The sequence below is a fragment of the Amblyomma mixtum genome, chromosome 2 (assembly GCF_055824585.1).
Source record: "Amblyomma mixtum isolate Tamu chromosome 2, ASM5582458v1, whole genome shotgun sequence".
NCBI classification, from domain to species: domain Eukaryota; kingdom Metazoa; phylum Arthropoda; class Arachnida; order Ixodida; family Ixodidae; genus Amblyomma; species Amblyomma mixtum.
The window spans coordinates 86,015,330-86,033,530 of record NC_143013.1 but is presented as its reverse complement, the minus strand read 5'-3'; the positions used below and the strand labels follow the sequence as shown (position 1 = coordinate 86,033,530).

The 18,201-nt window shown below is 46.2% G+C and overlaps 1 protein-coding gene across 2 annotated transcripts in view; it reads left to right on the top strand.

The window, feature by feature from the left end:
* LOC149360003 (SEC14-like protein 2) overlaps nucleotides 1–18,201 on the top strand; it is a 50,679-nt gene that overhangs the window by 18,994 nt on the left and 13,484 nt on the right. Inside the window, exons 2-7 of one of the 2 annotated variants that reach the window (XM_089569176.1) lie at nucleotides 2,242–2,311; nucleotides 8,408–8,498; nucleotides 10,245–10,339; nucleotides 12,586–12,664; nucleotides 15,316–15,396; nucleotides 15,903–15,989. In XM_089569176.1, coding sequence (XP_089425302.1) covers nucleotides 2,285–2,311; nucleotides 8,408–8,498; nucleotides 10,245–10,339; nucleotides 12,586–12,664; nucleotides 15,316–15,396; nucleotides 15,903–15,989 — 460 coding nt within the window. In that variant the 5' untranslated portion in view covers nucleotides 2,242–2,284. The remainder of the gene's footprint in view (nucleotides 1–2,241; nucleotides 2,312–8,407; nucleotides 8,499–10,244; nucleotides 10,340–12,585; nucleotides 12,665–15,315; nucleotides 15,397–15,902; nucleotides 15,990–18,201) is intronic. The other variant, XM_089569177.1, reaches the window with a different exon arrangement.

The following is an 18,201-nucleotide window of genomic DNA, read 5'->3' as shown; positions in this document are numbered from 1 at the left end:
GCTATGAGAGACGCCGTAGTGAAGGGCTTCGGAAATTTCGACCACCTGGGGTTCTTTAACGTGCACTGACATCACACAGTACACGGGCCTCTACAATTTCTCCTCCAAAGAAATTCAGCCGCCGCGGCCGGGATCGAACCCGCGTCTTTTGGGGCAGCAGCCGAGCACGATAACTAAACCACTGAACCACCGCGGCGACGGAGTTTATTTCGGTCACAGTTTATTTATTTTTTTGTCACAGTTTATTTATGCCTTGGCCGATCACTGCGTGGCCTTGATTTATATCGCTTCTCGCACGCTCTACCCGCACAGTGTATGGAACCAACGCCTGAATACCTGTTGGTTATATTTTAGTGGCAAAGAATGGTCAAGGCGAACAGCCTTTCTATCGAGCCCTTGCAGTGCACAGAGGCGAAGCACTTACTGATTCCAATCGGAATTACTCTCGCGTGTTTTCTCGACAGTGCCAAGATGCACGAAAGCCAGGCAAGCGCTCTGCCGGGCTATTTTCCCTGGCTATTATTCAAACCTTGAATGTACTGCGTGTGAAGTGATGTTAGAAAGACGCTTGCCTCGTAGAGAAAGAGACACGATATGAACCCGGTTCCTTCCGTCTGGCCAAAAGCATAAGAACAACAAGCATTTTCTAAACAACCACGACAGGGTGAACATAGTCAATGCAGCAGCGAGTGCCTGATTGGATGAAGTAGTTATAGATGGAAGCTAATCTGGACGGGTAAACTGGAGGCCAAACTCAAAGGACTCCTGAGTGGTGTGCGATGTAAGTGCACAGCAACGAATATTAGTTGGCCCTCCCCTACTGCACCAATTTCTCTCTCTATTCTTTTTCTTTCATCTTCATTAGTCTCTTCTCTCGTGACGCGGTTGAGGTGTCCACCGAGAGTGAACAGTTACCGCGTCTTCCCTCTCTTCATAACCAATGTTTTTTGTGATATTTATTGTATTTTATACACCTCCTGTGTTTATCTCGTTATTCCGTCTGTTTCGAATGAATTAATGAAGGGGAGCTACTAATAAGGCCTCAAACTCGGCGCCAATAGGAATAAAGAGATTCTTCCAGGTTATCCTCTAAATGTTAGATCAGAAAGAGAAGAATTTATTGAACTTGAGCTCTCTACACTCTTTCGATGCTAATGTTTGAGTTTGCGGCGTCAGAAACTCGAGCCCTTTCGTACAAGGTATTCACCCAGAACTAGTTGAAAAGGGAGAGATAGGGTTCAGAAATGATTCTCCGATTGGCTACGCTGGACTGCAGGGAGCAAAATGGAGGTGGGAGGTGCGAGTAAATAAAAGTTGAATGACCGTAACGTGCGCAAGCAAGGAGGAGCGCGCAACAGTCTCAAGCTCTAGCACAAGCAAGACGACCTCAAAAAAAATTATAAAAAAACGGTATAGCGTCTGAAAATCTTGCAGGCCAGAAGTACTCAAGAGTCATCATCGACAGATCGTTTGATTCGTCAGCGGATGGTTTCGAGCCAAGAGGGTTAAGTGCGAAAAAGAGCTCTTGTCTTTCCGCAGTAAATCGATGACACGCAGAAAGAATGTACAGAATTGTCCCGTCCGATCCGTTGTTGTTGAGAGCAGGGCTATCGGCCTACCCAACGGCGAATCAATACTTTCTTGTAAATCAAACATGTATAGTGAGCTACAGGCGACACCGGAAGCTTACTGCCCGTAGCTTGCGCACAGCTAGACAGGAATCGCAGCCGCAGTAAACATAAATGGAGAGGCCCTGAAATTGTTCTGGCAACAAAATGCCGACGTAATCCTACGCATAAGCAGCGAAGCATATATCCTCTACTTTCATTCTGTAGTTGGTTGGTTGGTTGGCCTCAAGTAGAATGGCACATACCCACTACGGGGGAGTGGCCAAGAGACAGGCGGTGAGCTGTTGGAATGATTAAGAGTTTTAGAGGAAAAGGAGTATTAATAGGGTATAGGCTGACAGATTGGACGACGCAACGAAAGGGGTCCTGTTAGCAGGGAGATCGAAGATGGGACGACGGCTTTATGTGCAAATTCTGTAGATCTTGACAAATTTGTATTCTTCTTTCTCAGCAGATTATACTGCTTCATTCGCGCGGTCTTTTGCGGCCATGCCTGTGTGTCCCTAAGCTCAATCCAGTATTAAGACATGATCTTTTACGTGTGCTCTGCGATGATCTTTTTTTTTTTTTTTTACAAACCGCACTCTTTTCTACCTGCCCTACGCATGAGCAGTTACGTGAAGCAGTGGCTGACGTGAAGAGGCCCACGGACACAGATGCCTTCTTGCTTCGCTGGCTTCGGGGTGAGTACAGGGGCGATGCCTATCAACTGTCGTTCCACGCCACAGAGGGCAGTGTAATCGGTTCTACACTGTTCAGAACTGCTTTTCGGACTCTTTGTATGGCGACTTGAGAGAAGAGAGCTTTAAAACGCAGGCGTTTAAAAGTTGGCAGCCAGCCGTCTGCACGCATCTCAGCCAGTGCATCAGGGATAGGGATGCTATAATCTATACAGTTCAAGGAAAAAGCAGCTTTTCCCCGTCCAAGTACACTACATTGAAAACGAAAGGAATTAAAGTATCAAGTCCATAATCGCCACAAGAAATCATTTCAAGCATTGGGGGAGTATAGACATGGACAAAGTTTGTGGGATATAGATGCGCGACAAAAAAAAAAAAAAGCCAGACTACGCTGTCTCGGTCATTGTAAAGCAGGGGGTGCCTGAGTCAGCTTGGCATTCGGTTGCTGAGCACAAGGTCGCGGGATCGAATCCCGGTAGCGGTTGACGCATTTGAATGGTTGAGAAATGCAAAACAAGCCCGTGTGCCGCGCACGTTAAAGAAACCCAAAGAATCGAAGTTAATGCATCTTAGGGGCGTTAAAACCAGCATATACCATATCAGTATGGAGGCATTGGCACGAGAAAAATGCGTTTTTACCTTCACTCTAGCCGCATCTGGTGTTATTCGTGCACCTAAATTGTCGCTCTGACCACGTTTCGTAAGGATTGAGGATGTAACGGTATGCTAGTAGTGCTGACACCTTAAAATCACCTCTGACACTGAATCACAAAGACAATGGAGGTGCTTGCGTCGCCGAATTCTATAACGCTCATGCGATTTGCCTCACTTGTGTCGCTGCTCATGGGAGGACAAACCCTTTAGCGATAACGACGAACAAAGTAACCTGTTACTTGTGTCGGCGACGGTATGTATCATATCTTCTGCTAGCGCACAGTGGGAGCGATAACTTCCCGCAGCAGATAAGCTGGCATGAGCTCTCTAGCTAATGCACACGAGCGGAGAAGATAGAGCTCCTCAGCGACTGTACAGCCTCGCTACGAATTTTATTGCAGAAATTACAACATACGACGCAACGGAGGGGGGTCATGTGTAACACTTTTATGCACTGTATACACGTTTCAGAAGCGGGCCGTGTATGCATTGAGATCTCATAAAGTTAAGTTTTCATATTCGCTATTGACTGGTCATGGCAGGTTGCAGTACACACGCTGCTCTCTATGAAGTCACGGTGCTCTTGACTATAGCTGTGCTTTACATCTACTAAAGGTGGCTTGTTTTCGTCCGTCCTGTATACTGTATATCCTGCGTACCCTGGCGCGGCATCACAAGATGTTCAGCAGTTGGCCTTGTGAAGTGGCCGTGACAGATCTGTGCAAAAAAAAAAAAAAGACTAACTAACTGCATACGAAGCGACGTCCTTCAAAAAAAACGTTCTCCGTGTGCTAACACAAGGCTGCAAACGATTCATCCACCTGACAGCGGTGGACGGCCATTATTGGTCATGCATGGCGACAGGAACGTCCAGTTGTTTACGTGCGTTCCACGTTGCCATGCGTAATTGCTGGCGTGGACATTGACCTAACGGACTGTTTTACCTGTTTAGATAATGATCAGCTGGGAGAGATTAAATGCTGTGCATAAAAACCTAAGGGGAAAGTGAGAAGGAAACAGTCTAGGAAACAAATGACTAGGAAAAAAACTGCAACACAAAAGAATTTCTTGCTTCAGCAGTTCTCCGGGCGTTTTCTGGCTGCGTAGAGATTAACATTGTTTACGAAGCCCTGAAAGGTGACTTTTTTCGTTTAGTTCGGTCGGTACTCCCGTTTCCAGTAGTGCAGAGTGGTGCGCACCTTCTGCGACATTTCTCACGTAGCAAGCTGGCAGGCGTGCTATACTGCGTTACGGTTATCCGTACGCATTTGTTTTCTATGCAAACGCCACAAGGATTTTCTTAATTCCCCCCCCCCCCCCCCCCTTACACTTTGCTGTCCCGCTACTTTAGTTTAGAGACAAGTGCGCTAGCCTTTTGTGCGTATACATGTTCAACGTCTTAGACACTGCATACGACTCGTGTTACGACATCGTTACCCCTTTTCTACAATCTCTACCCCTTTCTTTCCATTTTTTTATATTTCCTTTCTCCAGTGCAGAGTAGTAGCAGGCCAGAGGTACGTTCTCGCTGTCCCACACCTTTAGTGTTGCTATTCGGGGGGTGGGGGAGGGGGGCGGAGGGGGTTAACACTACACGGCGCATGGAAGTCACTTGAGCGACTTTTTCGTCGAAAAGGATGGTAACTTTGGCGGTTAAAAGTTCTACCGTCCTCCCATTTACAGAAAGCATCATAACCGTACGGCGCAACAGGTGTACGTTTTGCAGTTCAATATAGTTCAAGTACCTTGCCTGATTGTTGTCGTCTGGGCTTGTGGAAATTCTCGATAAACACGAAGTGCATTTTTATTTTTCATATTTTTGTTTTCTACACTCCGTTTCATACATCAGGTGCAACGCTGTGGAAGGTATGGAAGTAGTCCACGTGAAAAAATAAAGTAGATTTGCTACTCTGCGCTTGTGTTGTGGCCGAGTGGTCTAAGGCACGAGAAAGCCACCGCGCGTCGTCAGGAATAAGAGGGTATTTAAACAAGGCCATGAAAATATATCATGTAATAGACATACATGCAAAGAAGTCATTACTTTTCGCTCACAACGAATGCACTACTTTTTGACCGCGGATGTAGACGGCGCAAACAAGTGCGCTAGATTTAGCAACGTTGCACGTGATGCATTAAACAGAGTACTGTGAGACGACTATTGCTTTCTGCGTACTGTTAACTTGGGAGTTTCTGGCAGGCGTAAAAACTAATTTCAGATCTACAAAGTTTCGTACAAAAGCCGTAGCGTGTGCAAGCAGTTTCACTCATTTCTGCTTACTAAACATGGCAATTTGTACTTTTTGTGCTCTGAAATAAAAATAATTTGAATATGAAAGCAAGTCGCTCTTCGGTCCTGGCTACGAAATGCTTCCAGATTATTGATGCCTCACCCAAACCTGTCGGCATGCAATTTATATATTCCTGGAATGAATTCAGTTGTCGCTTAGCCCAAAGAATTGTAAAGAATTGGTGAAGTCACAGAGTAGGCGACATCGGTCCAGTAATATTATCCGAAAGCTTAGCATTGAAACAGCGGAAGGCGCTAATAAAGATGCAGGAAATCACTTTCAGCTTTGCTAACGGCGAGATCCTAGCGTAGCACATGTCCAACATTCGTGGACAAAAATTTTGAATATTCTAGTACTTGGGTATTGTTATGGAATTATTGAAGGTAATGATCCGGTAATCAGATGTGTAGCAAAATCTATCTTTCGGAATGCTTCCATCAATCGCATTAAGCAGTTAAGACTGCAATAAAAAACTAATGGAGTACACTTTTGACGACAGCAAAAACGTTAATAACAAAAAAAAACTCAATCTGCTGACGGGAGATCTACAGTTATATTGATTGTTGTAGTAAAATAATGCAATATATGAAAAAATACGTTCATAAACTCCATCCCGTCCAGAAATGATTTTGTCCAGAATGGTTGAGTATTAACATCTCTCTAGTTTATTAATGTGTATATCGTTAGAAAACAGCGTGATTGGGGCAGGTAATTATAAACCCAATATTGTATAAAATCGTATAGAAACTATATTGATATACCGTACGCAATTCGCATGTGGCGCCACCAATTCAGCGCGGGACTTCGATGTTGCCAAGGCGGAACGCATGTACCGTCAGGTGAGTGTCCTTTAACGCTATCAGGAAAGTAAAGAATGTCGTGTGCATATCTGAGAGCTGTAGTCAAGTTTCCTGATTTGTAATCACTCGGATGCTAAAACTGTCGCTTTGTGGATAAGCCCGTTGTCAGAGCTTGCGGGTGAACCAGGATGATTAGGCCGTCAAATTCGCAGCACACGTCGGTCATTCCTGATACTCTACATTGAACCCGGGCTTTAGATTCAGTGAATGTGTGGTATTAAGAGGTTCGCGTGATCACGTGTTACTGTCAGCCAGGTCGCTTTACCCCTGACGCGACGTTTCATGGCTTGCGAAGTAAATGCACTGCACGAAAGACACTGAGTGCCAAAGCACACCATCGCCATTATCTATTGAAAAACACAGCGGGACATGGAGAAAAGCCTTCTTTTGAGTATTCTTTCAGTGAAATGTTTTTCTGAGTGTTTGAATGTGGCACTGAAGAAAGAAAACGCAAAATTCGTGAGAACAAAAGCGCTTTTTTTACTCGCTATCTGAGCGTATTGTCCCCCTTACCCCTTCATTTTTTGTTGTTGTTGTTGAAACGCAGGACCTCAAGTGGAGAAAAGAGAATGGTATTGATGACATGCTTCACAGCTACGAGCCAAGTGAGGTACGACATCACTCAACTCGAAAGGAAAAGTTGACGAAGCTCGGCCACGGAGCAAGATTAGATTACATTGCAGAGGAAACAGCCCCTCGGGAGGGGCCATCGGGGCTATCCCTAGCTGGAGACGAGATAACGGTACAACGAAAAAGAGCGCCAGTGGAGATGCTCGCAGTCGCGGCATCTGGTTGCTCAAAAGACAAGCTTGCAACCCTGCGTTTCGCTACACAAGGGCGACGACCGAGCGGTGCTCTGGACGCGTGTTTAAAAATTTGGAGGGCGCTTAAGCTTCGCCTTTAAGAGTGGAACGCGACAGAGTCTTGCAGCGCTGCCAGGGGGTGCACGGAACGCCATCGCCCGTTCGGCTCGGCGCCTTTTCTGTTGGACGAATCGAAAATTAGTTGTTGTTTTTTTTTTTTTTGAGGAAAGGAAAGAAGCAGTAACAGTGTCACTTATCTTGGAGGACACCTGAACTGCGCATGATACGATTTTTTTTTACGCAGCCCCTGATTATAAGTCACTGGTTCGAATCCCTGCTGCGAGTTAGGCTCTCACTTAACCCAGTAACTTTATGCTACGCAAAGCGCTGAATCGTATGGCACTATCTGAAACATTCTGAGACAAACGGTTGGCATGGTACGTTTTTTTTTTTACGCGGCCCCCGGTTACTTCCAACACGCGGTTCCGACTACTACTACTATGCCGACGGCTTTTTGAGGGAATGGGTATCTGTAATCGTAGCTTCGGCGGACGTGGTGGTTGCGATGCCGTCTGTTGTTTCAATCTTTCCTCTTGCATCTTTCATCTCTGCTCTGTCTGCACGTGACACCGACTGTGGCTCAGCTAGAGTCAATGGGGAGACCCGTGCACTTTCCTTTTCATCCTTCCTTCAGTCGCAACAACAACGGCCGAACGAGCTGTGTGCGCTGTCGCGTAATGCGTCATCGCGCCTAGCAGAAGTAATCGAAACACCTACAGCAGCAAAGATCACATTTCGGAAGGTGCGATAAATCCGTTGCGATGGGTGGCTTTATGGCCGCTAGATGCCGCCAGCATGCGATTGGCTATGTGCCGTTTGTGACGCTATCATGGCGTGCGAGAGAGCGAAGTTTCCATTCTTGGGTTTTTGCTTCGCTATCAGGGCTAACGACATAGGCAGACGCCGGGACTTCGTTTGTTCAATGTACTAAATATCTGAACAACTGGTATAACGAGAAGTAATGTATAATCGGATTAGGCCAATTAAGTACCACTGAATGCTAATATTGTTTGGCTAATGCGTATCCGTGTCTGCATACTTGTTCTCGCCGCTTTTCACACACTCGCTTCTCCCTTTTGGCCGCCGCGGTGGCTCAGTGGTTATGGCGCTCGGCAGTTGACCCGAAAGACGCGGGTTCGATCCCGGCCGCGGCGGTCGAATTTCGATGGAGACGAAATTCTAGAGGCCCGTGTACTGTGCGATGTCAGTGCACGTTAAAGAACCCCGGGTGGTCGAAATTTCCGGAGCCCTTCACTACGGCGTCCCTCATAGCCTGAGTTGCTTTGGGACATTAAACCCCCATAAACCAATAAACCAAATTTCTGCCTTTTGTTTTTAATAAGCAGGCACTGCTCATAATACTAGCCACTCATTGAATATATTTCATCAGTAGGCGGAAGCGTTTACGCGGGCCTGGTTTCTTCCTGTGCTCAGATCGTGAAAGAAAACTACCCTGGCGGAATCCTGTACCCGTGTAAGGATGGCCGACCGATGTGGATGGTACCAGCGGGAGTTGATTTCGCAGGTGTGTTTCTTCTTTTCTACGTGTCGTTTAACTGTGCACGCTCGATTAAGGGTGTACAGGCGCATATCAAGACAGGCAGCAACTACACCTCAGCAGAGCATTGGAGTCCGCCTTATCGCTGGCTTCTTGCTGAATTGCTGACGGCCGAATGTGCTTCAGCAACAAGTGAAATACGAACAAGACAATTCAAACACCAACAGCGAAATAAAAAAACTTGGCCGCGGGAAGCTCAGTGCTATCACAGGTTAATTTCATATAGAAGTTTTGAAGACTCTCTTTTATAAGCGTAAATCAACCGCGTTTCTATCCCCCCCTTCCCAAGAGCTAATATGTTCGTGTTTTTGTGGTGGCATTTCACTTCACAAGTTCGCGTTTCATTTCTTGCTGATTGTACAGCAACACTTCTCAGTTGCTGCACAATCAGCAAGAAGAGCTGTACAATCAGCAACTTCTGAGGGATTGTACAGCCTTTGTCAAAAGTCTGCAGCCCACCATGCTCTGTTCTTTGGGCATCGCTAGCGTTCAGAACCTCTCGAAGGTGATATGAGCTCTCGTCCTCACAAGAGGTCCACCGCATAGTTCGCAATCAAAGACTGGTTTTTATGCGTTTCAAAAACGCTCTGCCATTCGAAGGGAACTGCTCAAAAAAAGGCTGGCAAGAGAAATTTTGACGCGATGCTGCACAAGGTCGAAATATGTGTTTGCGACCTTGAGCCGGCTTTTTACTTTCTGCCAGATGCTTTTTTTTTTATTAAACGCTGCCACACACGTACACAAACATGCCCAGAGTTCAGTGAGTAAATAAAAATAGCTATCGTAAATAAACCACCATAATGGGCATAATAGTGCCCTACGGGGAAATACCTCTTGAAAAGCGTCGTTTGGCACGCTGGCTCACGTCCAGATTTGTTTGAGAAACATGTTTAAACAGATATCGAGCGGCAAACACAAAGACACTCACGCATGGAAAAAGAGGTTTATTTAGCGTACGCAAGTTGACAAACTTCTGCGTAGTTGGCAGCCGTTTGTTCAAACCTGGCAGCGAGCATGCATTGGAGGTTGCATCAAAGTATCTTCGCCGTGTAGCAAATTTTGCCGTACTCCTTCCTGTAAACGTGAATTCGCTGACTGAGACTCAGTTGACCGCAAAGTAAATCCTACGCACTAAAGGAGAAAATCTAGACAAGTGCTGTTTTTTTTTTTTTTTTTGACAGGCAGATTACCTTTAAACATGTGTGTGCAAGCCTCCACATGCTGAAATATGCAATAAATCATTGTCTTCATTATAACGAGCTTAAAATTACGAATTTATTATACATGACTCATGGATATCTGGAGGGACTGACGATGACATGAAAACCTTGGGTTGGGTCTATGTATCAAGCCGGCAAGAAAGGTAATCGAAAGCACTTCGAAGCAAGAATTCACCACCGGCTGCCTAAATATCTCGCAGAAAGACTGGTATAAGTTGACGGAGGGGGGGGGGGGGGGGGGGGGGGGATTTCGAATGTGCTTATGCAAATAAATTTTGTAGCAAAGTGTTGCGTATTCAAGTTACCTAGTAATTATAAGTGACAAACACAGCGCCCGTCGTATCTATATCCTTTTCACGGTTCGACATTCGTTCTGTTTACTCCGCTCTAATGTGTTGAACCAACCGGACCTCAACTTAACCTTTCTGTTTATGAGAAATCGGTTATTTTATCATTTGTATGAACGATACTTGTGTTTGTGCCCTTCGCGTAGCATTCATCGTTGCCCTGACGCCAGCTGTGGTAATACAGCAGTGCATCTACCTGATGGAGCTCACGGAGTCTATCAAGCGATCAGCCTCGAAGGAGGTTAGTGTTTCCGGTGTATGAACAAAATTCAGATTGTTTGACCTCTCAATCCAGTGGCGTGCACTGCGCACCAATTGTGCTTATGTTGGCTGAGCTGCAACAGTGCTTAAAGTTGCCCTGAAACACTTTTTTTGAGGAAAGTGCATAAACTAGCTCAATCACTTCGTTGTGTTGTCGTGAAGACCTGGACCAAATAACACGCTTCTAAACGCAGCAGAGAACCCACTATTACGTGCGAAAGTTGGCACGCTTTTCGAAAGTTGGTGAAATTTGGTGAAAGTTGCGAAAGTTGCGAAGGTGTGAAAGTTGCGAAGGTGTGAAAGTTGCGAAAGTTGCGAAAGTTGCGAAAGTTGCGAAAGTTGCGAAAGTTGCGAAAGTTGGTGAAAGTTGGCGAGAAAACAAACGAATGGATCGCCGGCAGTCCATCAGTATCGCGACGCAATTGTTTACTGTGGATAAGCAACTATTTTGCATCATGCGGCAGCAGTTCTGCTACAGCGCACAGTTTTCAAGGGCATGATCATATACAACATTGTTATTACAGCAGTATTCCATAAATATGTGACCGCTTCTTTGCAGGGCGCTGCACTGCGATCAGATGTCCTGTGTTTAGAAAATAGAAATTCAGAAACTCAGCAGTCTTGAGCTAGGAAAAAAGAAAAAGTACTTATCGCACAGATCCACGTTCAGCAGTGCCCTCGACGCTGTTGGCACGTACGTGTGATGGGTTCATAATTTGCCGGAGCTTTGCGGAATGAGATTAGGAAGAAATGAATGGCGCGGTAACTTGCATTGAGTTTGTAACCTTCGCGTTTGCATCACCAAATTTCTGCATTCAAGAAGGCAAAGGTAAAAACACTTCTTTTGTGTGCAGGCGTTCGTACGTGGTGCAAATGCACGGTTGCAAAAGCGCGTAAGAAGGCAAACGGGCGAAGAAAGAACCCAAGGACGAGCGATAAGCATCTTGCCCAACTTTGTTCCCTGATAAAAAAATACTGGCTATCTTTGTTTTCTTTTCAGTAACCACTGTTGCGAGTCAGGGCCCATGCTGCGTATAACTCTTGTTGCTCCTCGCTGGAGCCGCGGATATCTCGCTTTCACGTAGCCGTCGTCGTCGCTTCGGCGCATGCGGTGGCTGCGATGAGCGTCTGTTCTTTCCACCGTTTGCTTTCACCTATTTTTTTTCATCAACTTTTCTCTCTACTTCTTTCTATTCGCTTGCGGCAGTCGCTTGCGGCAGTTGGTACACTATTAGACAGGCATATACTGTGCACTTTCGTCATCTTCATACTGCCACTTTACTACAACTGCTACTACAAGTTGTACTACTACTACTACTAATGCTACTAGTAATACTACTACTGCTACAACTAATGCTACTATACTACTGCTACTACTACTACTACTAGTTGTACTACTACTACTGCTACTATACTACTACTGCTACTAGTAATACTACTACTACTATACTGCTACTAGTAATACTTCTACTGCTACTAGGAATACTACTACTGCTACTAGTAATACTACTACTGCTACTATACTACTACTATACTACTACTACTACCACTATACTGCTACTACTACTACTACTATACTTCTACTATTGCACTGCTACTACTACTACTACTGCTACTAGTACTGCTACTAGTACTACTACTACTATACTGCTACTATTGTACTGCTACTAGTACTACTACTAGTACTACTACTAGTACTACTACTACTACTACTACTACTACTATTGTACTGCTACTAGTACTACTACTACTACTATACTGCTACTATTATACTGCTACTAGTACTACTACTACTACTACTACTGTACTACTACTACTACTACTACTATACTACTACTATTAATACTGCTGATCATAATGATATCTTTATTGTGCCATAGAAAATTACAATACTCATCAGGCCAGTCTAAGCCAATAAGCGGCTTATGGGACTTGGCGCGGGAAGGTGTCGAGGCAACAAAATTTTTTTGCAATCAGAATAGATGAAACTAAATAATAATCATAATGTTGCTTTGATAGCGGTGTTCTTTTCTCGTCGCCATCATTTTTTCGTGTGGGCTGAAGAAGTCTGATTAAAAACGCGCAGGTTGTCACCGTGCTTCTGGTATCAAACATGGCGGCCACTTCAACGTAGATAAGCGCCATCCATATGCTACCTTCTTGATGGCGGAACACCAGTGTATGCTGACTTGAAGTGTCTTCTTTTTTGTCTTTCCAATATTCTAGCTGGGCCACGAAATACATTCCCATTACATGGTCATCGACATGGAGAAATTCAGCCTGCGCAACGTCTACAGCTGGCAAGGTAAGCGGGCAAGCGACGGCGACATCGAGTGTGTGACGTGCCCCGTTTGCGAATGTGGTAGTGGGAGGACGCACAAAAGGACCGCCCATGGAGGTGATGGCCTATTAGTGCTAGGCCCCGCGCATACCAGTTGTTTCAGGGAAGTCCTCCACTAATTCTTAAAAGTGGGCTTTCTGAGCTACCAGTACGTCTTTTGCGCCACAGTAATACGATATTCGGCGGACACCAGATAACCGGTGAATCATGCTCCCTGGTGAGCTGGTTAACTAATTTTTGAATAGCTAACTTTCAACTATTGCAGTAAAGCACCTGGTTACAATTAGAAAGCTGTAGCTGTCTGTTGCTAATAGCCGTATAAGTCTGTAAAGTTTTTCAAAGCATGGTCACGGTCTGCGCTGCGGCTCAACAAATTCTGGCCCATTTCTCGCGCAATTCAAAATGGGCGTGCCTGCGGTGAGCGCTTAGCGACGTCAACCAAATCGCGTCGCTCCGCGTCGCACCTGCGACGTTGGCTTCTCTGTACTGCCCGCGCTGCGGTGCTAGCCGCTGCTCGCTGCGCCAGCCGCGGTGAGGATCACGTGGCACGCGGGCCGCAGAGCGACGCGATTTTGTGGGCGTCGCTGAGTGCACCCTACAGGCACGCGATTTTTGATGGGATAAGCATTACTAGTCCCATTAAGATAAAAGCCGGCGGCGTGTGCTAGTGTGTGTGCTAGCAGGTGGTACGGAAAATCACAGCGATGGCAAGAAACACAGGATGACGTCATCAAGAGGCCGTAGGGTGCACACAACCAGCCAAGCACCGCCATTTCAGACAATCATGTAGAGCCTTTGTCAAAAGTTTGGAGCCCAGAAAGTTTGCTTCTGAGCCACACTGCGTGGTTCATAATGCATCTCCAGCGCTCCCAATTTCCTGAAGGTAAGAAATGTAACCATTCGACCTCTCGCCGTCCTCACTACCGCTTAGGTAGACTTCTACATCTCCCCGCACATAGTTATCTCACCAAACCCCAAGAAGTTGCGTGGAGGCAACTCCAAACGAACACCTTCCCCAACCTCGCGATATATGCCCGCATATACCCTGGGGTCTACTCCCCTTCCTGTCAACTATGTGGCCACTCTATCCCACATACTCTGGGCTTGCCCTCGGGAACCCCCCCCCCCCCCCCCCCCCCTCGAGGCTTGCAGCTCTCGAATCCAGACCAATGGGAGGCCGCATTGCTCAGTTCCGACTCGTACACACAGATCTGGATTGTGACAAGAGCCCTAGAAGGCGCCGAACTCCACTGGCTCATGGCCACTTGGTGGGGCTATAACCCCACACCATCTGCTACATTTGTCGATGAAAATAAAGTTTATCCTCCTCCTCCTCCTCCTGAAGGTAAGCAGATTTCTGGTCCTGCCTCCTCGAATGGCCAGGACTTCTACGAATGCTTCAGGAGGCCCACTGCAAGGCTTACAAGCAAACCCCCTGGGCTCTAAACTTTTGACAGACTGTGCATGTCGTTCGTCTATATACACTCCCCACTGGGTGGCCTCAGTGTTGCGCGTTTTCCCGACTACATTCGCACCAAAACTGTGACGTAACTGTTCCTTGTACAGCGTTCCGGGTGGTGTCATACAATTTCTCGTTGCATACAGCTTGCATGTATTAGTCAAGTGGATGCTACCTTGCCACAGGGATTCGATCCAACGACATATGCACCTTCAATTGTAAGCCTTCCCAGGCTACCTATTTCCCCAAGACGCAGGTTGAGGTATCCACCGAGATGTGAGGCACATCAAAAAACAATTTTCGTATCAAAATTGTGATGCAGCCGTTCGTCGTAGAGTTCCGAGTGGTGTCATACGCGCGCGCGCGTGTGTGGTTTGGTTTGTCGCTGGGCGTCAGTGCGCCTAGGGGCAGTAATGCTTGCCTATTCCCGCACGTAAGCAGTATTAAGTGTCTCTGCGGAATTTATTTTTTTTAATTCGCGCGAGAAATGGCCAGTTCGTCGGCGGTAGTCGTATTTTCGAAATTCTAAAAACTGGTAATGCTATTATCAGCCAGCTACAGCTACATGTTACTTGACTCTAATAGTTAAAAAGTTAACTATTCCGAATTAGTTACCAGGCTCGCTAGATAATACATTTCGCCCGTTTTCTTGTGTCCGGCAACAATTGTATTACTATGCCGCAAAAGTCATATTGTTCCCTCCAAAAGCCCATTTTTAAAAGTTAGTGGTGGGCTTGTCTGCAACATCTGGTATATAATGTTCGCGTACCTGCATCTAATATACAGCGGCTGCCTACAGGAGATGCTTAACCTGGCTTCGCATTGAGCGCAGTGCTACAACCAATCGAATATGCCTTTTCACGATGGTCAGGAGTTATCATACGACACAGTTCTTACGACCGTGAGAGAAATACACTTTAGCGTAAAACCAAGTTCGGTGAAGTCCAGATAGCTATGTCGTGCGCAACTGGAGCTTTTCTTGACCAGAGTTCTTATGTACTGAAATTGCACACTTAAAAAGAATTTACCCACGAAATAGGGCGATCTTTGAATTGAAATTGAAAACGGAGGAAACTCACTCAGCTGCGTGAGTCTGCATATTTATGCTGGTTGGTTGTCACTGTACTCTTTCTTCCTTTGTTCCTTGGCAGCGCAGCCGTGAAAACGCTCACAAACATCCTTCAAGTCATGGAGGCCAACTTTCCAGAATGCCTGGAGAAGTGCATTGTAATAAACTGTGAGTACCTAAGTTTCAGTCCCAGCTTTAGGCTCTATTCAGCCCAGCCCTAGAAGTTTTACGTGCAGATCGTGACTTAGTAAAAAAGTTCACAGCTCACTTTTGAAATCCCCTGCACGATTTAACTTAAAAGTAACTTGCAGGCCGCCCTTTAAATTAGTGTACGTTAGTTTAGCACTTTTCTTTCTGCCCCCATGTGTTGAACGTCCACGCGAAAGGAATAATATCAGAGCTCATAGTAGCTCTCAGCCAATATGTTTTTAAGGCAGTAGTTAGCAGAAACCTCTGTCATTCGTTCCTGGTGATGTGACCGGTTTCCTGCTAAAACTAGTTTTTGTATTTTACTTTCGGGGAAGCTTCCAGTTCGGGTTAACTGCAGCTCAGCGCGTGCGTCGATGGGTAGGTTTTGTGAGGGCTACTTTCGCAAATTTATTCCGTAATGCGCTAGAAGTTTGCGCTAGGAAGCTGAACACTGAATGTCTCAACTCAATGGTTGGCTTGTGCAGCACCCAGCTTCTTCCCCGTGACATGGAAATTGGTGCGGCCATTCCTGACAGATCGGACGAGCAGCAAAGTAGAGGTCTGCGGCAAGGGTGAGTGCGGCAGTGAAGCCAAAGAAAACAGCGAAGGCTTCCGCGTTGCTATTTTTGTTTTGCAATTTTTTCCATACTTGCATCTGAAAGGCGTGGGTTTGAATCACACTCATACTTGTACCTGTTCACGTCTGTTTTATTTTCTCGATTTTTCTCGTGGTGCGGACGGGCCGACGCGCGGCGAAAAATCTGCGGACAAAGAAGGTTGAAAATCTAGCCGTTAAATGCTTGCCCGCATTAAAAAACGACAGGCGATCATACGAAGATGTGACGCAACAAAAATGTGTTAGCAGTAGTGGTTTTACAGTCTTGCTCGATCTGATGGTTATAACGTTCGTTTCGTCCAAAAAGCGTTAATAATTTTCTTTTCCTGGCTTGACGGGCTCTTAATCAGATTGCTCTTCAGGATAGAGGAATTTTTCGAGTAGCTAAACAAAAGAATGCATTCCTTTCGGCTAAGCTCACGTGTTTCTTTACGCCCCTAGTGGCTAGAAAAAAAAAGTTATGGGGCAAACCAAAGATACCTATCACTATCTCCACCACTTAAGAAGGCAAACAAGCGTCCGTAACCTCGCACATTAATGTACTTGCTCTGTACATCCCCGACGACGGCAACATTACTTTAATCATGCAACGCTTGCCGCAAACCATCACAGAAATTGCACGTATGATAAGTTACCCGCCGCAGTGGCTCAGTGGTTAAGGCGCTCGTCTACCGAGCCGGAGTACCCAGGTTCGAACCCGACCGCGGCGTCCACGTTTCGATGGAGGCGAAACGCAACAGGCGTCCGTGTGCTGTGCGATGTCAGGGCACGTTAAAGATCCCCAGGTGGTCTAAATTATTCCGGAGACCTCCACTACGGCACCTCTTTCTCTCTTTCTTATTTCACTCCCACTTTCCTCCTTTCTTCTACGGCACGGTTCAGGTGTCCGCCGAGATATGTGAGGCAGATACAGCGCCATTTCCTTTCCGGAAAAACCAGTTTACTAATTTACCAATTTTATGACAAGAAGTGATAAGACGGGTGTTTGGCAGAAAATACGAAATTAAAGGAGTAGACCTAATTGGGCTAGCACAGGCTCTCATTATTAGTATAATAACATGTCATACCCCCTATTTTAAACTTAAGCCAAAAAGAAAGAAAAAGCTGAAAAGGAAGAGCATATTTACAACCTTTTGGCCTTCCAGTTAGAATCGCCAACAATTCCTACGTCCTGGGTTTCGCGCTGCTTTAAGATGAATCCGTTCCAACTTGCCCAGTTTTCTGTTCTCGCCAACAATAAGTTGAGAGCACGTCACACGAGCCGGAAAGTAAGACTCTAACAGCCCAAGACAGGTCGACACATGCTACTAAGCCTCAGCTACACCCCAGACACGTACGCTTTGCCAAACAGGGTAGGTATTCCAATAGTGCTTTAAAAAATATTGAAGTCGCACCATTCCCCCCGCCCTCCCCCCAAAAAAAGAGAAAAAAACATGCATCTGGAATTGAACGCTTGTAGGCGTAGTGCGAAGGCTAATGCACTACATCGAGTATATATGGACAGGACCCAACAATCCTGTGTACAGACGCGGCGAAATGCGCTTATACTAATGCATAACTGCAGTCGCAACTGGTCACGACGGGGACCGTATAGCCTATGCATCCACACGGAAAAGAAATTCCAAACCGTGTTGTTGTTGTTGTGACTGAGAGAAGGATGAAAAGGAAATTGCACGGGCCTGCCTACTGACTCTAGCCAAGCCACCACCGCTGCCACGTGCAGATAGAGGAGAGTTAAAAGACCACAGGAAAGAGAAAAAAGGAAAGAAAAGACGTGCGTCGCAGCAACAACTGCGTCCGCCGGAGCGGACGCTGCTCAAAAAACAGGTAAGCGGCCGAAGCCGCGCTCGCCGGAACAACCCCCTATTTTTGTACCTCTCGTGAGTGGTCACGCTGGTGACATGAAGTAAGCAATAATTGGTGACTGTATAGAACAGCAGAGAGGTGCGACTCTGTGCAAATGCATCACCAGCATGCCTGGTCACAATCGTGAGTCGAGGCTCATGCTTATTTAGAAGCGAAGGAATGCTTAACTGCCTGAAAAGCTTTCCACTACCCTTTGTGGCTAATATGACGTCATCCGATAGATTCCTGCTCTCGAAACGAGCTGATGAATTAACGATCAAGGCTGGTCCTTACCGCGCCTGTACGTGGGGCAAGCTCATAGA